Source organism: Microtus oregoni, unplaced genomic scaffold, assembly GCF_018167655.1.
Source record: "Microtus oregoni isolate MIOR12 unplaced genomic scaffold, Mior012 000079F_ref0000094, whole genome shotgun sequence".
Taxonomy (NCBI): Eukaryota; Metazoa; Chordata; class Mammalia; order Rodentia; family Cricetidae; genus Microtus; species Microtus oregoni.
In genome coordinates, this window is record NW_024544537.1 from 2,402,569 (window position 1) to 2,429,140 (window position 26,572).

Sequence of the window (26,572 nt, forward strand, 5' to 3'; positions counted from 1 at the left end):
GGAGATGATCATGTGGTTTTTATTTATCAGTTTGTTTATATGGTGGATTACGTTGATAGATTTTTATATGTTGAATCCATCCCTGCATCTCTGGGATGAAGCCGACTTGATCATGGTGGATGATGTTTTTGATGTGTTCTTGGACTTGATTTGCCAGTATTTTATTTAGTATTCTTGCATCAATGTTGATGAGAGAGATTGGTCTGTAATTTTCTTTCTTACATTCAATGAAAGAAACAATTAATATATGGGATCTCCTGAAACTGAAAAGCTTCTGTAAAGCAAAGGACACGGTCAACAAGACAAAACAACAGCCTACAGAAAGGGAAAAGATCTTCACTAAACCCACGTCAGACAGACGTCTCATCTCCAAAATATACAAAGATCTCAAGAAATTGATCATCAAAATACAAATAATCCAATAAAAAATGTAATACAGACTAAAACAGAGAACTCTCAACAGAGGATTCTAAAATGGTTGAAAGACACTTAAGGAAATGCTCAACATCCTTAGACATCAGAGAAATGCAAATCAAAACAACTCTGAAATTCCATCATATACCTGTAAGAATGGCCAAGATCAAAAAACACTGATGACAACTTATGCTGGAGAGGCTGTGGGGTAAAGGGAACACTCCTGCATTAATGGTGGCAGTGCAAGCTGGTACAGCCCCTTTGGATATCAGTATGAATATTTCTCAGAAAAAATTAGGAAACAACCTTTCTCAAGAAGGTTTTCAGTATATACCCAAAATATGCTCAACTGTACCACAAGGGCATGTGCTCAACTATGTTCATAGCAGTATTGTTTGTCACGGTCAGAACCTGAAAACAACTTAAATGTCCCTCAACTAGAGAATGGATAAGGAAAATGTGGTACATTTACACAATGGAGTGCTACACAGCAGAAAAAAAATAATGGCATATTGAAATTGGCAAACAAATGGATGGATCTAGAGAACAGCCTATTGAATGAGGTAACCCAGACCCAGAAAGACAATTGTCATATGTACTCACTCATAAGTGTTTTTAAACATAAAACAAAGAAAACTAGCCTACAGATCACAATCCCAGAGAATTTAGACAACAATGAGAACCCTAAGAGAGACACACATGGATCTAATCTACATGGGAAGTAGAAAACGATGAGATTTCCTGAGTACATTGGGAGCCTGGGGACCATGAGAGAGGGTTGAAAGGGAAGGGAGAGGAATGGGGGGCAGAGAAATAGGAACAGCTCAATAAAATCAATATATATATATATATATATATATATATATATATATATATATATCAGAGAAAAAACAAGCTAATAGATTTATTGAATCATCTATCAGTTCATCACACTAACAGTAGCTTGTTCTCAACTTTTAATTCTTTTTACTATAATCTAGTAAAATAATACTCACACAAGCATTTTGGTTTTCACTTGCAGTATAAAGCTCAAAAGTTCAAGATATAGTCAACAGGTTGTCATTAAACAGGTTTTGTGTTAGGTGATTTCACCTAATGAAGGCTAATGCAAGTGTTCTCAACATTTTTCACATGTGAGATTAAAAATTTAGTAATTTAGTAAATTATGCTTATGTAGTTCATTTTCCATTTATGTTTTTGCTTTAGATGGGCATACCAGAAAATAGGCATGTGCAAATATAGAAACATATGCACTGGCTCTCACTGCTTTTTTCCGTATTGAAATATAAAGCTGTGCAAATAATTGCGAAGTTAGCTACACAGCATAATGAAATTCCAGGAATTTCCACTTTCCATTAGGTCTTTCTGGGGAAAATGTGCTAAGTAATGGCCATATGTGTCAATCTGGAAAAAATAATCTATAAGTTCTTAATGCACTATTTACTCTACCCTTTTCACACGAGGAAACAGAAAACAGAGGGAAGAGTTCCTTGTAAATACTTCTATGGTCCCAAACTTGAGATTTCATTCATAGGATTTCATAAGATTCACAAGTGCCTCTTTTCTCCACGAATCGTTAGCTGTTCTCATTACTGAAAACCTACTGAAAAGACTTGTATGTTAAATTTATAATTTTTGTCAAAGGCATAGCACTGAAAATTTAATCTTTAGTAGAGTCAAAGATATTGTTTTGTAGCAGTATAAATCTATTTCAAATAGTGTCATTTCTTTAGTTTGCATTTTTTGATACTAAAGTTGTGTTTATATTTTGTTGTGGAAGTAGTAAAACCTTAAGTTTTACAATCCACAAAGCTGAAAAGTTTTTATATGCAGGATTTCCTATTTTTATAATTTTCTGCTTCTTTTGTTATATCAAAATGTATTTGGATATTATATAAAATTTTGAAATATTTCTCCTCCTTGGACTTGTCCTATAGTAGTGATTTTCGTTGCATTATTATAAAATTACAAAATTTAAATGGCCAATATATCATGTTTAGTGCAAAAATCTCTGATTTAATATGGATATCTTGACATAATCAAACAAATAACTTTTAATTTTTTATTAAGTTTCTAATCTTCTGTAAAATATTTCAATCTTATCATTCACATAACTGAGAGGAAATGTGATATCTAAAATGATTTTTGAATATATCTTCTTGCTTGAATCATAGAGTTTTAAATATCAATTTTTATTACAATATTACAAAGTGGTACTTCTTTGAGATCCTACATATTTTATCAGTCATGGCAATGATCTGTTACAAGAACTTCAGCATCATCAACTTAGAATCAAATAAATAACCTGACACAATTTTAAGATTCAATTATTTTTTTCAAATAACAGTGTTCTGTTTAGTACAACTTACTTTTTAAAAAAGATTTATTTATTTATTTATTTATTTATTTATTTATTTATTTATTTATTTATACAACTTCCTGCCTCCATGTATACCCACACGCCAGAGGAGGGCGCCAGATCTCATTACAGATGGTTTGGAGCCACCATGTGGTTGCTGCGAATTGAACTCAGGACCTCTAGAAGAGTAGACAGTGCTCTTAATCACTGAGCCATCTCTCCAGCCCCTAGTACAACTTACTTATGCCACTTAATTTAGATGGGTGCTAATGAATAACAAACAATTTACAAAAGGTAATTTTGCACTCTTGAAAGAAGCCATTTTGTATTACACAAAAATTGCAGTTCTCCAGTATCTTCTTGGAACATATTTTTCCCTATTTCAAAGATTAAAATTTCCTGTATACTGTGAATAGAAAAAAGTTAATAAATACGTGTAAAACCATAGTAGAATGGTTATAAAAAATGAAGAAGCCTGAAAACATCTTTGATGGTTAAAGACCTACCTGGAGAAAACACATAAAGGATAAATAACATAAAAGAGAAACTGCATTCGGTAAAGGGAGAAAGCACCCTGGCAAGCTAAAAGGTGAGCAATATAGCCAAGAAGTGGGTTAAAATTGAGGAGAGGGAAATTTTAAGTGGAAATTGCTTTCTAAGTTATTTTATTAGTAGAATATGATCAAAGGTGTTCCATTTGTTACTAAAGGAAAACATTAAAGATTAGTACTTCTTGACAAGCAAAGCTAACCTCAATTCTAAACAAAGAAAATTTGTAGAATTCTTGAATAAAATAATTGAACTTGGTAGCATTTCATGAGTGTCCCAAAATATAGCCCTTTGTATGCAGGGTGTTTATAGTTCAAAGTGTGGGAAAAAAATTACAGTCAAATTCCTTGGAAGATGAAAAGTGTAAATGCTTACAGAGCAATTAAAAATCAACTATGTCTCTATCTATTGCAAAAAAGTAAATCAATTTCTTAAATCTTACTATAAAACTTTGATGCCTAGATAGCTGAACAATCAATTTTCTAAAATATATGAGAAAGAAATAAGAAGACAGTTCAACAATTACATCCTGAACAAAGAAACAAAGAGAACCTCTCAATTTGTTTTGTAAATCTATGCTTGCATTGCTACCAGCACTTGAGGATGGTAGGAAAAAAGTTAAGGAATATTCCCTGCCATGAACAAAGATGCACAAAAACTCAGCAAAATATAAAAAAAAAATTGAATCCAGCCATTTATAAAAGGAATCATGAATAATAGGGGATCTCATAGTGATTGCACATTTTAAAATATCAATGGTAATAATTCACCTTTTTCCAGAAAAAAGGAAGAAAGAAAAAAGATATAATTAGTTATAAGTATAAAAGAGTGCCATTGACCATTGTTCATTACCTTTCTTACTCTTGTACTGAATAGACTTAGAAGGAGGAGAAACTAAGGAGATCAAACATACTATACAACACATACCATATTTCATGATAAATATGCAGGAAAAGATATTTTTACTGACACAGGTTGTGTCAGGAAAAGTCCACTTAAAATTATAAGGATTATAAAGGGAGCAACTAGCTTTATTTGATTTCTAATTGAATATGACAGAATCATATTCTCGAAACATATTCTACTATTTGGATTAATAGGCAAATTTAGAAATATCACCAGATTCATGTTTGATACTTAGAAATTAATTATATCTTTCTAGACTACTAACCCAGAGGAGAAAAATTACAATAATTTTCGTTTATCAGAGATTCAAAACATCAACTACTTTACATTAAATCCAATACATCATATTCTGGATCATTGGAATAAAGATGGCAAAACAGCATTAAAAAATTGATAAACATTCAAAGAAACACAGACAAAAGCAGAGGTATAGCATGTATAAATGTAGATATGGTGACCTAGTATTGAAAAGATAATTAATTGATCTACAAATTCAGCAGAATCCCAATCAATGTATAAGCAGGCTACATATGAAAGTTGACAAGACAGGTCTATGTTGAGTGAAATTAACTCAAAATATGAAAGTACTACTGAATAAGAATAGCAAACTTAAAGGTTATACAACCAAGTGCCAATTTTTTATTAACGTGAATATATATTAAATATTGTTTTACCATTACAAAATAAATTTCTAATGCATGGATGATCCTCTCAGGCACAAGGAGATACATAGTGTACATTTTTACTTATACAAAATATCTGACCTACGTAAATCAAAAATAAATATTAGAAGCAATGATTACCAGGGCTAAAGTGAGCAATTGTATAATAGTTTATAGAGTTTTAATATGAAGTGATGGAAATTTTTAGGAATGGATGATTATTATGATGATGATTGTAATCAATGCCAAGTAATTATATAATAAGATGCCTACTTATCAAATTTGGTGATGTGAACGTTTTATGAAAGATTTTAAATAATAAAGCAAAACTATTGTACTATATATTTTATGACAAGGTTAATTGTGTATCAATAAACAATATAAAAACAACAAAAAGAATATAAGAGCTGTCACTGAGCTACTGTTGTACTGGTTGATAAAAAAACAATATGGAAGCAGATTCACACATGAACATTCATTTGACTCATGACAGAGTTGTAATAGTTGTACAGTAGAGTAATATTTCATCTGAGTAAATAAATGAGACTGGTTCCATATCAAAGGAAAATTGAAATAAAAAGACAAGTGAGACTGGGTCAAAGGAATTTAGATTACAATATAAATTTTTATATGCAAGTTATTTTTTAATTATGTTTTTAATTATGTAGTAAATTAAAAATATTTTATATTCTACATCAATTTTAGAATGTGTCCTATGTGGAAAGACAAAGACTTGCAAGTAAGTCACTGGAAATAGAATAACTTTTTTAACATATTATCATTCATTGGTTATCAATTATGTCTATATTCTACATCTAAAACAATAATTCTTCATCACTATACTTCCTGACCTTGAACATGTCACTCAAATTAATTGCTTTATGAATGTTTCTACCTCTGGAATAATTTTTAAAAGAGTATTAGTGCATGGTTGGCGTTCAATCACTAATGCAAAGTCAACCACTATCACAAGCTGCTTCCCGTTTCTAGGAAGCTACAGAGCTAAATCAGATAATCGGGTTATAAACCAAACCAATAACCCAAACTGCTGCTTCCTTCCAAGAAAACACACAAGAAGCAAAGCAAGTACAAACACTGGCAATATTTAACACATGCGAAAGAGAAGATGGTTAATGTCTAACCTTGATCCACTGGAGATTTGTCTGCTTGAGCTTATTTTCAAGTTTATCTTGCTCTTCTGGTCTTATGGGAGCACTTATACGTACTGCTCTTCCCGTTTCATTTAATTGCTTTAGAATTCCTTGGCGCAAGGGCAACTCTTCTGCCAGTAACTGGAACAGACAAATACAACAACATTTAAAATGAATTACAGTGCAACTACTCCTGTGTCATCTTTATTGATTAGTCTTTCAAAGCCAAGCGACTTGACTTAAGGTCCACTGGCACCTGAAATACCAAATACTTCCACAGAGCACAGAAATGATGTGCTGAAACATCTGTATCAAAGCAAATAAACCTCCCTACATATGACTGCCTTATTTTACTCATTTGAGTACTTTAAAGCAAATGATGTTAGATGAGATGTAGAGCTCTGAATATAATAACAGTCATTGCAAAAGTGTATGCTTCATCACAATAGAACAAAGTGACTAATTCCATCGTACACTATGGTATTTTAGCATGTCATAGAATACAACAGCATGCCCACGAATAGAAAACCAAGTTATCATATCTACAGTGTCAGACATTGTACTAATCTCTTTACATATATTAACTCAGTTCACCTCTGCATATAGAAATAACAATAACGTGAAAGGCAAATAATAATAATTATTACCTGAAGCAGTTATTATTGTCATTTTGTATAGAAGAAAGTTGAGACACGAGGTTTAAAAATAAGTTGCAAGGACACAAGACTAATAAGTAACAGAATACTAATTCAAAAAGAAAATTTCACCCTGAAATTTTAATTTATGATATTCCATTTACCATCATATTGTTACTCCTGTTCCCCCAAGATCTAAAAAAAGCATTACAATATTCATAACTACATTTTAGTTAGAACTGTAGCATCTAATAGAGTAGCTATTGGGATTCAATTATTTGTAAAACTTCCTTAGTTGTTCCGACACGCCACTTTTCAGAAGGCACATATAGCTAATGGTTAGAGAAACAGATACTGAAGACCTTATCTATCTTTATAGAATGTTCTTTTGGACAATATTATCTTGGTTGTTCAAGAAGAACAGAAAAATCAATACACATTTATTCATAAATAAATGCTGGCAAATATACCCACAAAATGAAATATCAGTTATAATACTACATATTACACTTAACACATTAAGGAAAGATGACTTTCCAAGAATATACTAAACTTGATTTTTCCAAGGGTACATTGGTCTAAAAAGGGCTCACAAATTTTCAGTGATGAAATACAAAGTATGATATCTGATAGATAGTATATATTTAGTATTTGTTTATTGAATTATGAAAGTTTTCATTTGTACTCTGTGTCATGTTAGGATGTAATTTTTAATTTTTGTTTCACAGAAATAGTCAAGTTGAGCTATAATTTTCTTAATTAAACTAACTGAATCATTGACAAACAATTCTATTTCCATTTTATTTTCTAACCATCTACAATTATAGGAAGAACAATCAGTTACAAAGCTTCATATGGATAGACACTGCCTGCACCGACTGGGTTAAGAATTGAGTGACTGGTCTCATAGCTGAACAGCCCTATCGCTATGATCTAGGCTCTGGGTCATACCCCTTACCCTTCCTCTGCCCATCACAGCCCCACTAGCCAGTTGGCAGGTAAGGTTCTTGTGGTCAGGTTATTCCACTCGCCACCCCCATTGAACCCTGTAATCTATAAGCCTCTTCCCACCCCACAAACTTAACTGTCAACCACAGCATCAGCAGCACCCAGAGGCAGAGGCAGCATCTGAACCAATTGGACAAAGAGGTAAGTGACTAGACTCCCAGCTGAAAAGCCCCATCTTTCTGCCCTAGGTTCTGGGGCATGCCTTGTCTCTCTCCCCCATCCACTGCAGTCCCACTAGCTGGTCAGGAGGCAAGACTCCCACAGGCAGGCTGCTCCACACCTCCCATTTGCCTCTCTACAAGTTCCACTCAGCATCACAACCCAACCATCCACTAGCAGCATCAGTGAACCTGAAAACACAGACACCTCCTTCACCAACTAGACAAAGAGCAGACCCTAGGTGGCAGCCTACAGCAGTTAGGGGAAGAAATAGGTTGATGCCAGGGCAAGAACACATCCAACAACATAAAGAACAAAATGATAACACCAGAACCTAATGGTTCTGCAAAAGAAAGACATGAACATGCCAAAATAGGTGAAACAGAAGAAAATGACCCTATAATAACTTTATGAAGATGATAGAGGCTGTTAAAGAAGAAAAGAAAAATTCCCTTAAAGAAATTTAGGAGACAAGTAGAGGTAGTATACGCCTTTAATCCCAGTGCTTGTGAGGCAGAGGCAGGCAGATTTCTGTGAGTTCGAGCCAGCAAGGATTACAGAGGTAGTTCTAGGCAGCTATGACTGTTACACAGAGAAACTCTGTCTCAAAAAAAAAATAAAAAAAATAAAAGAGGACATTTAGGAAATCACACAAAAAAGAAAGGAAACAATAAATCTCTTAAAGAAAACCAATAAAGCTAAAAAAAATATACCAATCAAATAGACGATGCAAACAACTCAAGACTTGAAAACTGAAATAGAGACAATTAAGAAGATGCAAATAAGGGAATTCTGGAAATAGAAAATCTGGGTAAACAAACAGGAACTACAGATGCAAGCATAACCAACATAATGCAAGAGATGCAAGAGAGACTCTCTCTCTCTTCTTTTTTTGGTTTTTCGAGACAAGGTTTCTCTGTGGCTTTGGAGCATGTCCTGGAACTAGCTCTTGTAGAGCAGGCTGGTCTTGAACTCACAGAGATATGCCTGCCTCTGCCTCCTGAGTGCTGGGATTAAAGGCGTGCGCCACTATAGCCCTGCAAGAGAGACTCTCTTGCATTAAAGATACAATAGAGGAAACAGATTCATCAGTCAAAGAAAACTTTAAAGCCAACAAAGTTGTAACCTAAAATTTCCAGGAAATCTAGGACACCATGAAAAGACTAAGAATACTGGTGATAGAAGAAGAAAAATACCAGCTGAAACACACAGAAAATATATTCAACAAAAATCATAAAAAAATTTCCCTAATCTAAAGAAGGACATGCTCACAAAAATATGAGAAGCTTGCAGAACAATAAACAGAACTGGCCAAAGAAAAGTCTTGATGTGGGATTCCCCTTTGAATGCTATGAATATGTTTTAATCCTATTGATTAATAAATAAAAGCTACTATGGCCTATGGCATAGCATAATATATCTCGGTGGGAAAACTAAACTGAACATAGGGGAAAGAAGGCTAAGTCAGAAGATGCCATGTAGCCACCCAAGAAACAAGAGTTAACAAACCACAAGCCTCATGGTAAAACATAAAATAGTAGAAGTGGGTTAATTTAAGTTGTAAGAGCTAGCTAGAAATATATGTGAGCCATCAGCCAAATAGTGTTGCAATTAATACAATTTTGGCATGATTATTTGGGTTTGGCAGCCAGGAAATGAATGTGCAATCTCTCTTAACAAAGTCCTTTCACCACAAAATAATCTCAACACTGAACATACAGAACAAGGAAAGAATATTAAGCATTATTGTAATCTATTCTACCAATAAATAGCTACAAAGGCAAAAGACCAAGTAACATATAAAAGCAGACCCATCAGAATTATAACCGAAGCCAGAAGGTCCAGGACAGACATTATATAGACACTAAGAGACCATGGATGCCAGCCAAGGCTACTACACCAAGCAAAACTTTCAATTATCGTAGACAGAAAAAAACAGAATATTCCACGACAAAATAGGATTTAAACAATACCTATCTACAAATCCAGCCTTGTAGAAGAAATAAAAGGAAACCTTCAATCCATAAATGTTAGCCACACCCATAAAAACACAGACAATAATAATCCAAGACCGGCAAATCCCAAAGTAGGGACACATACACCCTATTACCAAAAATAAACAGAAATTAACAATCACTGGTTATTAAAATTCTTTAAAATGAAGGGAATCTATTTACGTATAATAGGACACAGGCTAACAGAATGGATATGAAAAACAGGAGCTGACCTTCTGCTAAGGACATTTAATATTCATCATAGGGAAAATCTATCAAGATAAAGTCTCAATTCTCAATATTAATTCCCAAAATACAAGCGAACCCACATTTGTAAAAGAAATAATACTAAAGCTTAAATCACATACCAAACCACAATACTAATAGTGGTAGACTTCAGTAACCCACTTTCACCAATGTACAGATATGTCAGACAGAAAATTAACAGAGAAATGAGGGCAGTAAGAGATTTTATGACTCAAATGAGTTTAACAGACATCTATAGAATATTCAACTCAAACAGAAAAGAATATATCTTCTTCATAGCACCTCATGGAACCTACTCTAAATTGACCAAATACTCATTCATAAGGCAAATATCAACAAAAAATTAGAATAAACCCCTGTATCTTATCAGCTTACTATGGCTTAAAGTTAGAACTCAATAACAATACAAATTACAGGAAGCCTACAAATTCATAGAAACTGAATAATGTTTAACTGAATCACCACCGGGTCAATGAATGAATGAATAAAGAAATTAAAGATTTCCAAGAAGGGTGGATAAAAAGGGAGGTAGGAGACATGAGGGAATGGTATGTTTGAGATGGGGGAAGGACAGAAAGGGAGAGCAAGGAAAGAGATATCTTGATTGAGGGAGCTTGTTTGGGGCTAGCAAGAAACCTGGAACTATGGAAATTCTCAGGAATCCATAAGAATGACCCAGCTCAGAACCTAAGCAATAGTGGAGAGGGTGCCTGAACTGGCCTTCCCCTGTAATCAGATTGATAACTACCTTAATTGTCATTATATGACCTTCATCTAGCAACTGATGGAAGGAGATGCAGATATCCATAGCTAAACACTGGAACACGCTTCTGGAGACCACTCCAAGAGAGGGGGGAGTGACAATATGAGCGAAGGAGTCATAAACATAATGGTGATACCCATAGAAACATTTGACCTGTGCTAGTGAGAGCTCACAGACTGTACAGATAGCTAGGGAGACTGCATAGTGCCAGACTAAGCCTGCTGAATGTGGGTTACAGTTGTGAGGCTTCAGTAGTCTATGGGGCCTCTGATAGAGAGACCAGGACTTATCTCTAGTGCTTGAACTGGCATTACGGAGCCCATTCTTTTTGGAGGTATACCTTGTTCAGCCTAGATATGGGGCTGGTGGCTTGGTCCTGCTACAAACTGATATGTCAGACTTTGTTGACTCCACTTAAGAAGTCTTACCCTTTCTCAGCAGTGGATGGGGGTCCGGGGTATGAAGGAATATGGGGGGATTGGCAGGAAAAGAATGAGAGGGCACTGGGATAGGTATGCAAAATGAGAAAATATCATTTATAAATAAATTTAATTAAAAAATAAAAGAAGAAATGAAAGACTTCCTAAAAATCAATTAAAATGAATGTACAAATACCCAAACATGGGATACTATGAAAGTAGGGATACGAGGAAAATTTATAGCACTAAATGACTACATGAAGAATTTAGACAATTCTCACACTATCAATTATATAGCACAGCTGAAATCTCTAGAACAACAACAACAAAAATTTACCCAGGAGGAGTAGACACCAGGAAGCAATCAAATTGAGAACTGTAATCAATATAATAAAAACAAAGAGAACAATACAAAGAATCAATGAGATGAAGAGTTGGTTCTTCAAGAAAACGAACAAGATAGACAAACACTTATCCAAAACAAACAAAAGACAGAAAGAGACAATATCCAAATTAACAAGATCAAAAATGAAAAGTAGGCATAACAACAGACACTGAAAAAAATCCAGAAAATCATGAAGTCATACACCAAAAACCTGTACTCCACAGAATGGAAAAATTTGAAAGAAATAGACAATTTTTTGAACACATCACACGTCAAAATTAAAAGAACAGATAATTTAAATACTTCTACAACACCCAAGGAAATAGAAGCAGTCAATAAAAGTCTCCAAAAGTCAAAAATGTCTAGGACCAGATTGCTTCAGTACAGAGTAATGAAAAAAGCTTGGTTTTGGCAAAAAAAAACCAGACACATGGAACAGTAGAATCGAATTGAAGAAGCTGATATTAATCCACACACATATGAACACCTGATTTTTGACAAAGAAGCCAAAACTGTACAATGAAAAAATAAAAGCATCGTTAACAAATGGTGCTGGAATAACTGAATGTCAATATGTAGAAGATGGCAAGTACACCCATATATATCCCCATGCACAAAACTCAAGTCCAAATGGAATTAAGACCTCATCATAAATCCAGTTACACTGAACCTGGTAAAAGAGATGTTAGGGAGTAGTTTTGAACCCATTGGCACAGGAGACCACTGTAATATAACACTAGTAGCAAAGACACAAAAGAAAAATCAATAAATGGGACCTCCTAAAACTGAAAAGCTTCTGTAAGGCAAAGGACACAGTAAATAAAACAAAACAGCAGCCTATAGAATGGGGAAAGATCTTTACCCACCCTACACATGACAGAGGGCTGATCTCCAAAATATATAAAGAACTAATAAAATTAGACACCAAAATACAAAATAATCCAATTAAAAATATATGGTACAGAGCTAAACAGAGTCTTCTCAACAGATGAATCTCAAATGACCAAAAGACATTTAAAGAGTTGACCAACGTCCTTAGTCATCAGGGAAATGCAAATCAAAACAGCTCCGAGATAACATCTCACACCTGACATTATATCTAAGCTCACCAAGGACAAAAAAAAAAAAAAAAAAAAAAAAAAAAAAAAAAAAAAAAAAAACAAAAAAAAACAAAAAAAAAACAAGGACAACTTCTGTTGGAGAGGATGTATAGTAATGGGAATAGTTTTCCACTGCTGGTGTGAGTGCAAGCTTGTACACCTGATGTGGAAATCAGTATGATGATTCCTCAGAAAATTGGGAATCAATCTATCTGAAGACTCAGCAATACTACTCTTGGGCATACACCCAAGGGATACTCAATCATACCACAAGGGTACCTGCTCAACTATGTTCAAAGAGACATTATCTGCAATAGCCAGAACTTGTAAACAATCTAGATGCCCCTCAACTGAAGAATGGATAAAGAAAATATGGTACATTTACACAATGGAGTAAAACTCAGCTGTAAAAGACAATGACATCATGAAACTTGCAGGGAAATGGATGAAACTACAAAGTATTATCCTGAGTAAGGTAACCCAGTTCCAGAAATATAAACAAGGTTTGTACTCACTCATAAGTGGATACTTGATCTAAAACAAAGGGTAGCCTGATTCCAATCCACAGCTCCAGAGAAGCTAGGTATCAAGGAGAACATAGGAGGGACACATAGATTCCCTGGGAAGGGGAAATAGATGAGGTCTCTCTGTTAAACTGGGGCCAGGAGAGCTAGAGGGGAAGGGATGGGGGATGAGAACATGAGGCAACGTCATGGGTGATGGCCGAGTTAGGGGAGGAACTGAGTGGGAGAGTGATGAAAGATATCTTGATAGAGAGATCCATTATTGGCTTAGGGAGAAACCTGGTGCTAGAGAATTTCCCAAGAATCCACAAGGATGACCCCAGTTAAGACTACTAGCAATAGTGGAGAGGGTGCCTGAACTGGCCTTCCCTTGTAATTAAAATGGTGACTCTCCTAACTGAACCTTCATCCAGTAACTGATGAAGGCAGATGAAGAGATTCACAGCCACGCACCAGGCCAAGTTCTGGGAGTCCAGTCGAAGAGACAGATGAAGGGTTATATGAGCAAGGGAGCAGAGTCAAGATCATGACAGGGAAACTCAACAGGAAAATGTTCACCGGCGGTTATAGGAATTCAGGACTCTAGACTGACAGCCCGGGAGCCAGCATGGGACTGCATGTGGGCAACAGCTGTGTAGCTTGATTTGTCTGAGTGGCCCCTGACAGTGGGACCAGGATCTATTCCTTGTGAATGAACTGGCATTTTGGACCCCCTTCCATATGGTGGAATGCTTTTATCAGTCTTGATGTGGGGAGGGCGGTTGGGAGGAGGGGGTTGATCCTGCCTCAACTCTATATGTCAGGCTTTGTTGACTGCCCATGGGATGACTTTCCTTTAGGAGGAGTAGATGGGTGTGGGTTGGGGGAGGGGAGGTGGGAACAGAAGGGGGGAGAGAGGGGACTGAGGTTGGTATGTAAAATAAATGAAAAATTTAAAAGAAAATTGGAGATGTAAATAAATTTCATATTTGACACTGACAAAATATTCATTTTCATTCCTCTATCCTTTATGAACTAAAATAATATAGTTACTAAAGTCTTCCTTTTATGAAACTAAAACTGGGAAAATTAAATTATCTGTAAAATTAGGTCACATCAATGAGCCAGGTGAAGTTTTAGCAGATAACATAATATGAATACATGAAAAATTCTCTCGAATACACTGTGTGTCTGTTTAACCTGTATGAAATACAAACCAGTGTGGCAATTTTGATATTCACACAAAATAAGTTAAAGCTAAATCCTACTTTGGGTGAATGTAGAATCTTTAGCTAGTGACTGAAGTAACATTTGTTTGACAATGAATTTCTTCACTAAGACATTTTCTTCTTCAGTGTGACTAGCAATCTTCAGCAATGTAGCCTATAACAGATTGCAAAGTTGTTTCCATTTACATATAGATATTTTGATTTCACACTTTGCTTTTCAGTCTTCAAACCATTGAAGTTGTAGGATCCTGAAACAATCCTTTAGCTAATGTTCAAAATAACTGCCATGCACTATTCATGTATAAAGAAAACATGCTTCTAAAGGCATACACACGTGTATATATGTGTTTATGCATATATGTTGATTGACAGTCGTTTAGTAAAGAAAAATTAGGGTTGGGAGAAAACATATTGGAAAGAAATACAGATAACACAATGGACTGCAGATCAACAAGTCAACATATTAAAATAGATTTATATGTGCTTTATACAAACAGGCCCTGTTTATTTTAGAATACAAAATTACCTTCACTTGTTCAAGTGTTTCTTTTAGCTGCTGCTCATTTCCAAGTGGAGTGTTAGCAACGTTATCTGCTTCTTCCAACCACAAAACAAATTCATTTAAATCTCTTTGAAATTCTGACAGGACGTTCTTTTGTTCTTCAATCCTGTAGAGAGAATAATAAAATTATTATTATTCAAGGCTTAAAAAAACAAACAAGGAGAAGCAAACATGATCATAGCACTTGTGTTTAAGAAACAAGCCATATAAGAGATATCCATAATATATGAATTATCTTTAAGAGTTTCATTCACTTTGAACAAAGTCATTTTAATATTTCAAATGCAGCAAAACTTGGCCAAGAAATATTTTAAAATTCCATCAGCCTATGCTATTTCATTTGAGGAAGGCTCCACGATCTAGGCTGTGGTATCACTCAACCTTACAAAATTCTTGGTTGTGAGGGTCTGTCCTAAAATACTGTATACTATTTAGCAGCGTTTGTGGACAGGGTGTATGAGATCCCTAGCTGTTACAAACAGAATGTCTTGAGGCCTATTATTTCCTCCTTTCTGGAGGTGTGCAAATTTTTCTCTTCTGGAAAACTATTGCAGTCGTGAAAATACATACTGTATAGCTTTATGTTTTATAAAAGGCCTCACTGAAGAATATTTAATGACAAATTAAAGGACAAAAGTAAAAGCAAGGGTATAAAATAAAAACAATATGCAAATGTTTCCAAACTATAACACAGTATTTTTTAAGAGAGAAAAAAATAACAAAAATGGCTTATAATTTATGATATTCTAGTGGATGTTTTAATAATATAAATGCACATGTTAAATAATCTTTACTTACCTATAAATTCATTTTCAGTTATTGAATTGGAAGTTATGGGCAGGCAGAATGCTTCATATTTAAAATGACTTAGTTTGCTTTTGTCATCTTTTGGGAGATTTCATGGAAGCTTTTAATTGAAGTATAACATACATATAAGAATGTACATATATAATCTTATAGCTCATTGAAAATGGGGAACTTAGACTCACTATATGGAGAAATAGTTTAAAAAGGTATTCTGCTTCCTTCTCATCACCAACTTCAAATGTATCAGTAATCTGTCACCTTTATCATTTTACTATGTAATCATTATTAAAGGTAATGATATCATATGTTGGCAATTGTGTCTTGATTTTTTAACTAAAATTTATGTTTATAATTCTACATATGTTTTGTTGTTTATTCATTCTCTTAGATGTATAGTAATCATTAATATTCAGTAAGTGTCAATGGAAATTTGAGTTATTTCTATACTTATAACATTTACTTAATAATTAATATATTTCACCAAGATAATGAATCTTTATTGATAATTTACTGCCTTGGAGGAAATATATTGTTAGAATTCATTTTATAATATACCTTATCTCTAGTATTTCCTATGGCATGAGAAGTAGTATCAATGCTTTTTAGTAGTCTGTTTTTCGCAGTTGTATTTGCTGGGAATTTTAAAATATGGATTTTTTTGCCCAGTTTTACTTATTATATAATATTTATCTATACAATCTATTTACTCTTACTCTCCTTAACTCTCAAATTTTCATGTATTTCATTTTTTTCTTATCCATTTTTATTTATTTATTTTTTTATTATTTATTTATTTATTAAAGATTTCTGTCTCTTCCCCGCCACCGCCTCCCATATCCCTCCCCCTCAGAGGAGTATTTTGTAACTTTCCCTAGTTTACAAGACAGGAACTTTAGACATGAACTTTCATCTGAATTCTTAACAAGTCTAGACTGAGTGGCCCTTTGGGCAAATTTGGTTTATGGTTTGATTTTTGTCCAGTTTCTGAACATTTTCACTCTTCTTGATAATCACTGGTCTCTTTGCTGTGTTCTTCAAATATACTAGGTGGAATTGCTCTTTTCTCTGTCTTGAAAGTCTTTTCTTCGATTTCAAATGTAAGTGTCCGTCACCTCACCTCGGTTTTCCATGAAAATCCTACTAAAAATTGTACTCCGCTCAATGCTTCTAATTTTTCTCCTTGTTTTGGGCTTTATATTTAGTTGCTAAGATTAGCATATTCCATCATTTAATTTTCCTTGATGTACTCACCATCTCAAACACATGAAATAGTACTCCCTTTGGTTAAGGCTTTTTATGTGGTTATTTGCTACTATTATGCTTGCTTTCTGACAATGTCTGGGCTAGAACAGAGGCATACTAAATACATGGTGAGTCAACAAATTAATGAGCTTAGCATTCTTTACAGTTTTCTTTGCCTTTCTGTCTTTAAAGAAGCTTTCCATTTTTGAATTATGGATTGTAAAATGTGGTATAATTTATCCCCAATTTTATATTATAGTGTTTCATTTACTGACATATTCAACTAGAGGATATTCAGTATCATCATTCTGGGTATAACAAAATGGTGTTGGGTAGGTTGACACCACATAAAGGTTGGAAAACCAACTTCATTTCTCTAACATATTTTTGTCACATGCCTCTTTTTGTTTATATGAGGAAAATATAAGTTAAATGAAGTATTACTAAAATATTCTCCAGTTTTGATTCTGTCTGTCCTGCATTCATTTTGCTTTGTATGCATGGGGAAAAATGGAGGTTGCTAGTTGTAGAATTACTGTTACTGTTGCTTTGATAAACCTTATAGGGAAATGGATTATCTCAGCTGCTGGCACTTTGTTTTAAAATGTGGGATAGCATTGTTTAATTTTAGACTCTGGTCTTAGATGAGAAGTGCCAAGTACAGAATAAAATTTCAAATGCCTCTAGTAACTCTCAAATTATATGATTGCATGGTGACATTTTCTTCTTTTTTGGTAAATTTAACATAATTTATTCTCATAAAGCAAGGAACTGCATTGTACCAGCAATCTTCCTCCATTTCGCTACCCCAAAATACTATTCAAATACAGACAAAGAAAATTAATTTAACTGAGCACAATAAAGATTTAATATGCTACCTTTATTACATATATGAATGAAGGGTTATACTGTGTGACTCACTGTTTCACACTGAAGCTTGCATCTCTCCACTCTTAAAAGCACTTAGTCATGGGGAGTGGTGGCGCAGGCCTCTGGAGACAGAGACAGACAGATTTCTACAAGTTTAAAGCTACCCGGCTCTACAAAGTGAGTTTGAGGCTAGCCAGGGATGACACACAGAGAAGCCTTGTCTTGATAAGCCAAAATAAATACCCAGTCAAGAATATAAATGTACTTAATCATAATAATTAAAATTTACAAAGTTAACTGTGACAAAGCATGATGAGTATTATTTACATATTTTCTTCATTTAATATGCTACTGTGACAAGGTTTAGGTTTAGTCAAGTTGTAAAGCACTTGTATTATACATGTGGGATCGTGGGTTCAATCTCCGGATGTACAAACACACCAAAATGAAACTTAATTGCCATAGGTTATTAATTAACCTGAAAAAATTAAGACTCAGAGTAATAATTCCTGGAGTTCTTTATATGCTTTGGAGATGAGCCCTCTGTCAGATGTAGAGTTGGTAAAAATCTTTTCCTATTGTATAGGTTGCCATTTTGACAGTGTCCTTCGTCTTACAGAAAGAAGTTTTTCAGTTTCATGAGATTCGTTATTAATTGTCGATCTTACCATCTCTGTTGCTGGCGTTCTGTTTGGGACGTTGTCTACTGTTCCAATGCATTTACGACTGTTTCCCATTTTCTCTTCTATTGGGTTCAGTGTAACTGGATTTATGTTGAGGTCTTTGATCCACGTGGACATGAGTTTTGTGCAGGATGATATAGGTATGGATCTATCTATATTCTTCTACATGCCAACTTCCAGTTAGACCAGCACCATTTGTTGAAAATGCTTTCTTTTTTATATTTTATAGTTTTGGATTCTTTATAAAAAATCATCTGTCCATAGGTGTGTGGATTCATATCGTAGTCTTCAATTTAATATCATTGATCCACATGTTTGTTTTTCTGCCAATACCATTCTGTTATTAATACTATAACTCTCTAGTAGAGCATGAAATCAGGGATGGTGATTCCTCCAGAATTTCTTTTTATTCTACAGGATTTATTTAGCTATTCTGTGTTTTTTTTTTCTTCTAAACAAAGTTCAGTATTGTTTTCTAAAGGTCTGTAAAGAATTGTGTTGGAATTTTGAAGGGGTTTGCACTGAATTTATAGACTGGTTTTGATAAGATGGTCATTTTAATGTTTCTAGCAATAGTGGATACATAGACTGAACTAGTCATCTCCTGTGACTTGGCTTGACTTCTAATGGAGGAATTAGGACACCAACCCAGCTACACAACCTTTGACCTATAGTTTACCTTGCCTATGGGATATGCTGGGTGTGAAGGTGGTGCAGAGACTATGGGAGTGACCAGCCAATGACTGGTACCGCATCAGACCCATACTATGAGAATGAGCCCACCCAATACAGTGCCTGGAATGCTAGAACCCAGAGTCTGAATGGCTCACACACAATTGAAGAAAAAATAGCACAATGATGCTTATTGATATGCACCATACTCAAAGATTGGTTACTACTGCAAATTGTCATCAGACAGACTTAAGTAACTGATAGAAACAGATGCAGAGACCCACAATCAAACATTAGGTAGAGATCAGGAGATCCTGCTGAAGAGAGGGAGGAAGGATTGTATAAGCTACAACCGTCAAGGACACCACAAAGAAGCCCACAGAAACAACTAACCTGGAATCATAGGAGCTCACAGAGTCTGAAGTGACAACCTTCATGGGACTGGCCAAGGTTCTCTACATATACGTTATAGTTGTGCAGCATGGTACACTTGTGGGACTTCCAACAGTGGGAGCAGGGGTTGTCCCTAAAATTTTGACTGGCTTTTGGGAACCTATTCCTCATAATGAGTTGCTTTCCCTGCCTTAATACAAGGGGTGGTGCTTAGCCCTACCTCAACTCAATATGCCATGCATGCTTTGTTGATACCCATGAGAGGAGGTCTGCCTCTTTCTGAACAGAAAGAGAGGAGTAGATTGGGTAGGGGCAAGGAGGATTAGGGAATGGGAGGAGAGGAAGGAGGGAAAAACATTGACATGAAAATGAATACATTTAATTAACAAAATTCAGGGCAATAAATTATAAGTGGATATGTCATGTTCCACCATACTTTGTTATTAGGTATTTAATTATAATTTTTAATTGCAACAAGTAGCTTTACAATTTGTTTATTTTGGTGCATGTAGCTGATAAATTCAACTTTCAATATTCATTGTTAAATATAATTGCATTACTTCCATGAAAGACACTCATGAATTGTCACCATAAATTAAGAAATGCTAGGTTCCCACACTTTAACTAGATTTAACTATGTCTCTTTATGTTATATATTAAGAAGAAAAATATCATGAATATTCTGTAACTTCTATTAATATGAGTGTTAAAATATTTTTCATATAAAATTTCCCAAGATTTCTATTATTTATTTTCTACTGTGCGTTTCTTGTTTTTTCTATTTGCTTATTTGTTTATGTAAGTTTTTCACCCTCATAAATATAGTTATGGAGAACACATTTCTAGTTTTCTTTCAACTTTTAGACTAATTTGTTCTGATTTGATTTGTTTCTAAACATATAAACGATAGAGAATGTTTCTTTATTCTTTTCTTTAATCTGAGATTTTTTTAATATTGTTATATTCTATAATTATTTACAAGTTAATTTTATTCCAAATACCTTTATATTCACCAAAATGTATTAATCTATTGTAAATGCACTTAGAATTAACTTTCTGATCAGGAAGTGTTTCTAGAAATTGACATTATTTCTTCTACAAAATCAACATTCTTTCTAATATTTCATACTATTAGGTTTCAGTTGTTGAATAATAATTTACCATGGCTTTTTGTAACAAAGATCATGAAATATTAAAATATATTTATCTTTTCGTGAGTTAGACTCCTTTGCCACCTTAAGTAATAGACTACTTAGTTACATTGTAAAATAAATCTAAATAAAGATGAGAATAGTTGTATTAAACTAATAAATTAATATTTGAAAATTTCTGCATTTCAAATGTAATTTGAACTTTCAAATGTAATTCTGCTGTATTTTCTGATTGTAGCTTATTTGGGCACTGGGAATATTCATGGGCCATTCAAGCATTAAAAATAATTAAGTTCAATTCATAATGAATCTTTAGTGTCTGTTTCAAAGGCAGTAACTTGCAGATGAGTTTATAGACTTTAACTGTCCACTAATTTAGAAAACACTTTAAGAAACTCTGGAAAAAAGAAATCACTAAGAACTGAAATCTATGGTCAAGAGCTTTGCTGCAGTCTCTTTATACATCAAAGAAAACTTTATCTGATGATTTAATTTTTAAAAAGTATAACATATTTTAAAATATGAGAACATTTGGTAGTCATTTATCATCTTGATTTTTATATAATTAGAATACTATATAAAATGTGGTACAAAAATTATACTGTGACCTTGTTATAATCTGTTTTTCAAGTGAATGTGTTTTCTGAAATTTCAAGAGCCTCAACTTAAATTTTGAAAAGGTGCAATTTGAATTTTTGTATTCAGATTATTGCAGTAAAGCAATGGAACAGAGCATTTCCAGGCTTGTCTCTTGACAGAACAGTTTAAATGTGGTTTATGTTGGCATTCTCCAGATAAAGTATTATTTATTTGTTTATCTACTTGCTTAATGCTTATGGTCGGATTTAGGCATGTGGTGGTAATAATAATGAATGGGATATTTAACATTTCCCATCTGCAATTAAATGTGAAATATTTTACTTTTAGAGTCATTTCAATACATTTGTCTGTTCTTATTTTTTTCTTCAAGACTGGCTTACATCTGAAATATGACTCTATTACCATTTACAGTATAAACATTAGTGATGTAATTCAAGGAAGAATATATCATGACGGGAAGACGTGAGTAATCAGAAAAGTTATCAATGCAATTTAATCTGCATTCAATATATTTATCATTAACTCTGGTGAATATTTCTGTGGGAATGTTTTTATCATACGAGGAAGACACTGCCTAATCACCACAATATATTCTCTAGTGTAATAGTATATGCATGTGCATTTATCCAGGGCTGTAGGCCAAGTACTCTATTTTCCCATGTTGGAATCTTTTCTAGGAGTCAATCCATTCAACTTGCTTACATAATACTCTCAACAAAGAAAATATGCCCCGGATTTGTATACCTTATATACAGATGCCTGATGCTGTACCTCATTTTATACTTGAGTGTTTTGTTTGAGCTCTTTCTGATCAATGTACTTTTCCTTTCTCTTCTTCTTGTCACCGTCCTTCTTTTCTTCTTTTACATCAGAACCAACATCATCTATTTCAGGTTTGTCATCAGACTCCTTTTCTTCTTTTTCTTTCTCTTCCTCTTTATCTTCTTTTTCTTCAGCTTCATCATCACTGACTTCCTTTTCATGTTCCTTCTCGACAAAGAGAGTAGTGGGATAACCAATAAATTGAGAATGTTTCTTCACAATCTCTTTCATTCTCCTTTCCTTCAAGTACTCAGCTTGGTCTTCTTTCAGGTGTAAGATGACCTTTGTTCCAGGACCCATTGGCTCACCTGTGTCAGTCCTCACTGTGGATGATCCCCATGCTTAGGGTTCCCAGGCATATTACTCATCATCATTATGTTTGGTAATCACAGTTAATTTCTCAGCGACTAAATATGCAGGGTAAAAACCAACACCAAACTGGCAAATCATGTAAATATCTGCATCAGCCTGCAAAGCCTCTCTTAAGGCTTTGCTGCCAGATTTGGCAATAGTACCAAGGTTATTGACCAAGTCAAATTGGTTATTCCAATTCCAGGATCCACAATGGTAAGGGTTCGATCTTGTTTGTTGGGAATAAGATTAATGTGTAGCTCCTTCCCAGAGTCTAGTTTCTAGGGTCTGTCAGACTCTCATATCTGATCTTGTCCAGTGTAGGTGATGAATTTGAAACGTGCGCCCTCATAAAGATCTCTTTGTTTGAATAGAATGTGTTGATGATCAAGGACATCAACTGGGAAATTTCTGCCTGAAAGGCAAAAGTCTCAACCTCTTCCTTCTCCATTCATTGGTCCTGGGTCTGTGTTTCCTCAGGCATCTCTGCTAAGTGGCCACACATGAGATGTGACTAGCTGCACCATGACACTAAAGCAACTAGCTAAAATGTCTTAAGAGATTGAGAGATGACTCAACAGTTAAGAGGCCTTGCTGTTCATGCAGAGGACCAGAGTTTAGTTCCCAGTAATCATGTCAGATGCTACCACCTCTAACTGCAGCTTCATGGAATCTAACAACCTCTTCTGTCCTCTACAGGTATCTGCATGCATGTGTGTGCATGCACACACACACAAATACACACATACACACACACACACACACACATAAAGAATAAATAAAAACAAACTCGAAATGAAAAAGATATCTTTGTAGCTTCTAAGTTCTTCATTAGGAAGAGAATTATTCCGTCACTTACAGGAGATTTTTGGTAGAACAGGGATTATCAGTGCTTGGGGACTTTCAAAAACTTGATTAAATGATGTCTAATGATATTCCACTATACTCATATACTGGTGCCTCTGATCAACACAGAGGCTTCCTCTGGCTTCAGATGGTAGCACATTCTGTGACTCACAGCCATTTTGTAGAGAAAGCGTCTAAATTGAAGGTCTCCATCGTGTCCCTCCCCTCAGAGACTGTAAAACCCTGCAGAAGAGTGGGAGGAAAGACTGTAGGAGTCAGGGAGATGGAGGATAGCAGGAGCATATGGACCACTGAATCAACTAAACAGGGCTCATATGGCCTCAAAGAGACTGAATTGGGAAGCATGGGCACTGCAAGGGTCTAGATCTACATATGTGTCATGGCTGTTCGCTTGAAGTTCTTGCGAGAGTCCTAACAGTTGGAGGAGAATCTGATTCTTTTGTCTGCTCTTGAGATTGTTTTCCTCTTTTGAGTATTGCTTTGTCCAACCTCGATATGAGAGATTTCACTATGTCCTATTATATCTGTGAAGACCTGTTCTTTTCTAAAGAGGAAAACAAGGGGCGGGTGCTGGGGGGACAGGGGAATTGAGCTGAGAGGAGTGGAAAGAGGGGAAACTGTGGAGAGGGTGTATTGTGTGAGTGAAGAATCTATTTTTAATTAAAAAGCAAAAGAAAGAGTGCTGTTCCCAGCCTTTATTAAGGAAGCTTCTGTTCACAGTCAAGGATGGTAATACAGAGATGCAGGGATGCTGACTCTGCTGAGAAAATGTGACAGTTGAACGTTCAGCTAAGGGATAGCTGGGTACTCCACAGTCTTAGTCAATGCATTTGGCCACTTTGTGGGTTTCTGTGTTAATCTGTATACTGTATAAGGAAGGAACTCGATATACTGTAAAAGGAAGCTTTTCTCAGAAGAGTTGAGAGATGTTATCTATAATCTATGCAAATGAAGATAGATGGCAGTTTAAGCATATGTCTACTTATCAAATCGCAGTAGTATCTTCCGCAGAGTGCCTCTGACTTCCTAGTCACAAGATCATGGCCGGATAATGAGGACAGACAAAAGTTTCATCTTGTGGAGCAGGCCTCAAATCTAGTCAACAGGTGGCTAATGCTGCATCATTCATGTGATCATTCCATGTGGTAGTATCCTTCCAGGCCACTCGGGATTGCAGTGCAGTGCTGACAGTTTAATAGCAGAGTTGATTAGACTCCCCTGGTAGTGTGCACAGTACGTTCCAGGATCAAAATATCTGCCCAGTACAGATGAAGCTTCTAGTTGAGTACTGGCTTGATTTCTCTGTGTTTCTTGACATAATTAAATGAAATATTCTGCAACAGGTTCTTTCTATCAACTCCCTTAAGTTAACCAAGAGCAAGGGCAGTAGTCTGTGATATTTGGAAGTCTATTTTACCTTATTGGTTAACTATGCTAAAAGGAGTGACCCATGCCTCGCACTGTTCTGCCCTGATTGTAACTGTTTTAATACATCTGCTACTAATGTTGAGTGAATTTATTTTATTTCACGTGTAAGGGTGTTTTGCCTCTTTTTGTAATTGTTCATTACATACACTCAGTGCCTGAAGAGGCCAGAAGAGAGCTTTTGTTCCTCTGCGACTAGAGTGTCAGATGGTTGTTTACTACTGGGAACCAAACCTGGAACCTCTGCAAGAGTAACAATTGCTCTTAACAACTAAAATATCTATTTAGCTCCTGACCATCTTTTAAGTTGATTTATTTTTGTTTTTATAATAATCACAGACTGCCTTGATTTAACTAAATGGGTCATAAAACAAAGCATTGTAAATCTGGGAAAGGGGCTGATAGGCATGAGGAGATGATAAGGCAAGGATGGGGAGAGAGTAATCAGAATGTATTATGTACATGAACAAAGCTGTCAACAATATAAATTCATCAAAAGTCTAACAAAAAAAAGACCCTAAGGTGCATCATTAAGTTATGTATTTGAGGTACCTCTGAATTTTGAAATATGTATTTAGTATTTTATTTCTTATTAGGACTACATAATATACCACAGATTTTGAAAAGTAGTGTTTTATTTGTTTAATTTTTTTGAGACAGGGTTTCTCTGTAGCTTTGGAGGCTGTCCAGGAACTAGTTCTGGTAGACCAGGCTGGCCTCAAACTCAGAGAGATCTGCCTTTTTTTGTTACCCGAATGCTGGGACCAAAGGCATGCACCACCACTACCTGGAGAGGAGGTAGTGTTTTAATTTACATTCAATATGAGGAATTTCTTATCAAACTTAGTGATGTTGACTGTGCAGACAGTTTGGCAGAAATGCATTTTGGGAAAGTCATTTTAGCATATTAAACTTTTTTTTCTTATTTCTTAGAACATGGAAATGGTATTTTACTCAAGGATAATTTGGATATGATCAGCACTTTTTCTAGATTAAAGGTAAATTGCCTGAATTTTTTGTACATCTTATCTTGCTATATACCCTTCTATATTTATTCACCTGTGAATTTTTGCTCAGATTTTTTTAATTAGCTTCATATTTAGTCAATAGAAAAGAACAGAATGTAAGATAATTTCAGATTTCTCTATTATCTACTCTTATTCCAAATCCTAAGCAATTAATTTGTATACATGTAAAAACAGCCATTTTGACAAGTCTTCCAAAAAAATTGAGTCATTTCTTTTGGAAACCAGAGCCCTATCTGTAAGAAATCCTATCTCATCAGGATAGGATTTATATATAATGTTTAATACATATATAATATTTATATAACATTAATGAACTATCAAAAATAGAAAATAACAATAGTTGAAGCAAACCACTTGGGAGACATATAATAATACTTGGCAAGTATTTTTATTTAATGGAAAGAAACAATGCACACAGTACTGGAAATGACAGCATTTTTTTTTCTAAAAAAAATCTATTCTACTCTTTCATTTAGTTCAAAATCATATTGGCAGTGTTTCTAAATGAAATGATGACATTAGCATAATTTGATGAGTAAACATAATAGAAGTTATTTAAGAGACATTTTCCGCATTAGATAGTACAACAGCCTGGC

At 34.7% G+C, this 26,572-nt stretch overlaps 1 protein-coding gene across 2 annotated transcripts in view; it reads right to left on the reverse strand.

Moving 5' to 3' along the window:
* Positions 1-26,572, reverse strand: part of Dmd (dystrophin) — a 1,759,261-nt gene that overhangs the window by 810,062 nt on the left and 922,627 nt on the right. For both annotated transcript variants that reach the window (XM_041642825.1, XM_041642826.1), the window contains 2 exons: positions 15,030-15,171; positions 6,033-6,182 (listed from right to left, as the gene is read on the reverse strand). In XM_041642825.1, the coding sequence (XP_041498759.1) occupies positions 6,033-6,182; positions 15,030-15,171 (292 nt within the window). The remainder of the gene's footprint in view (positions 1-6,032; positions 6,183-15,029; positions 15,172-26,572) is intronic.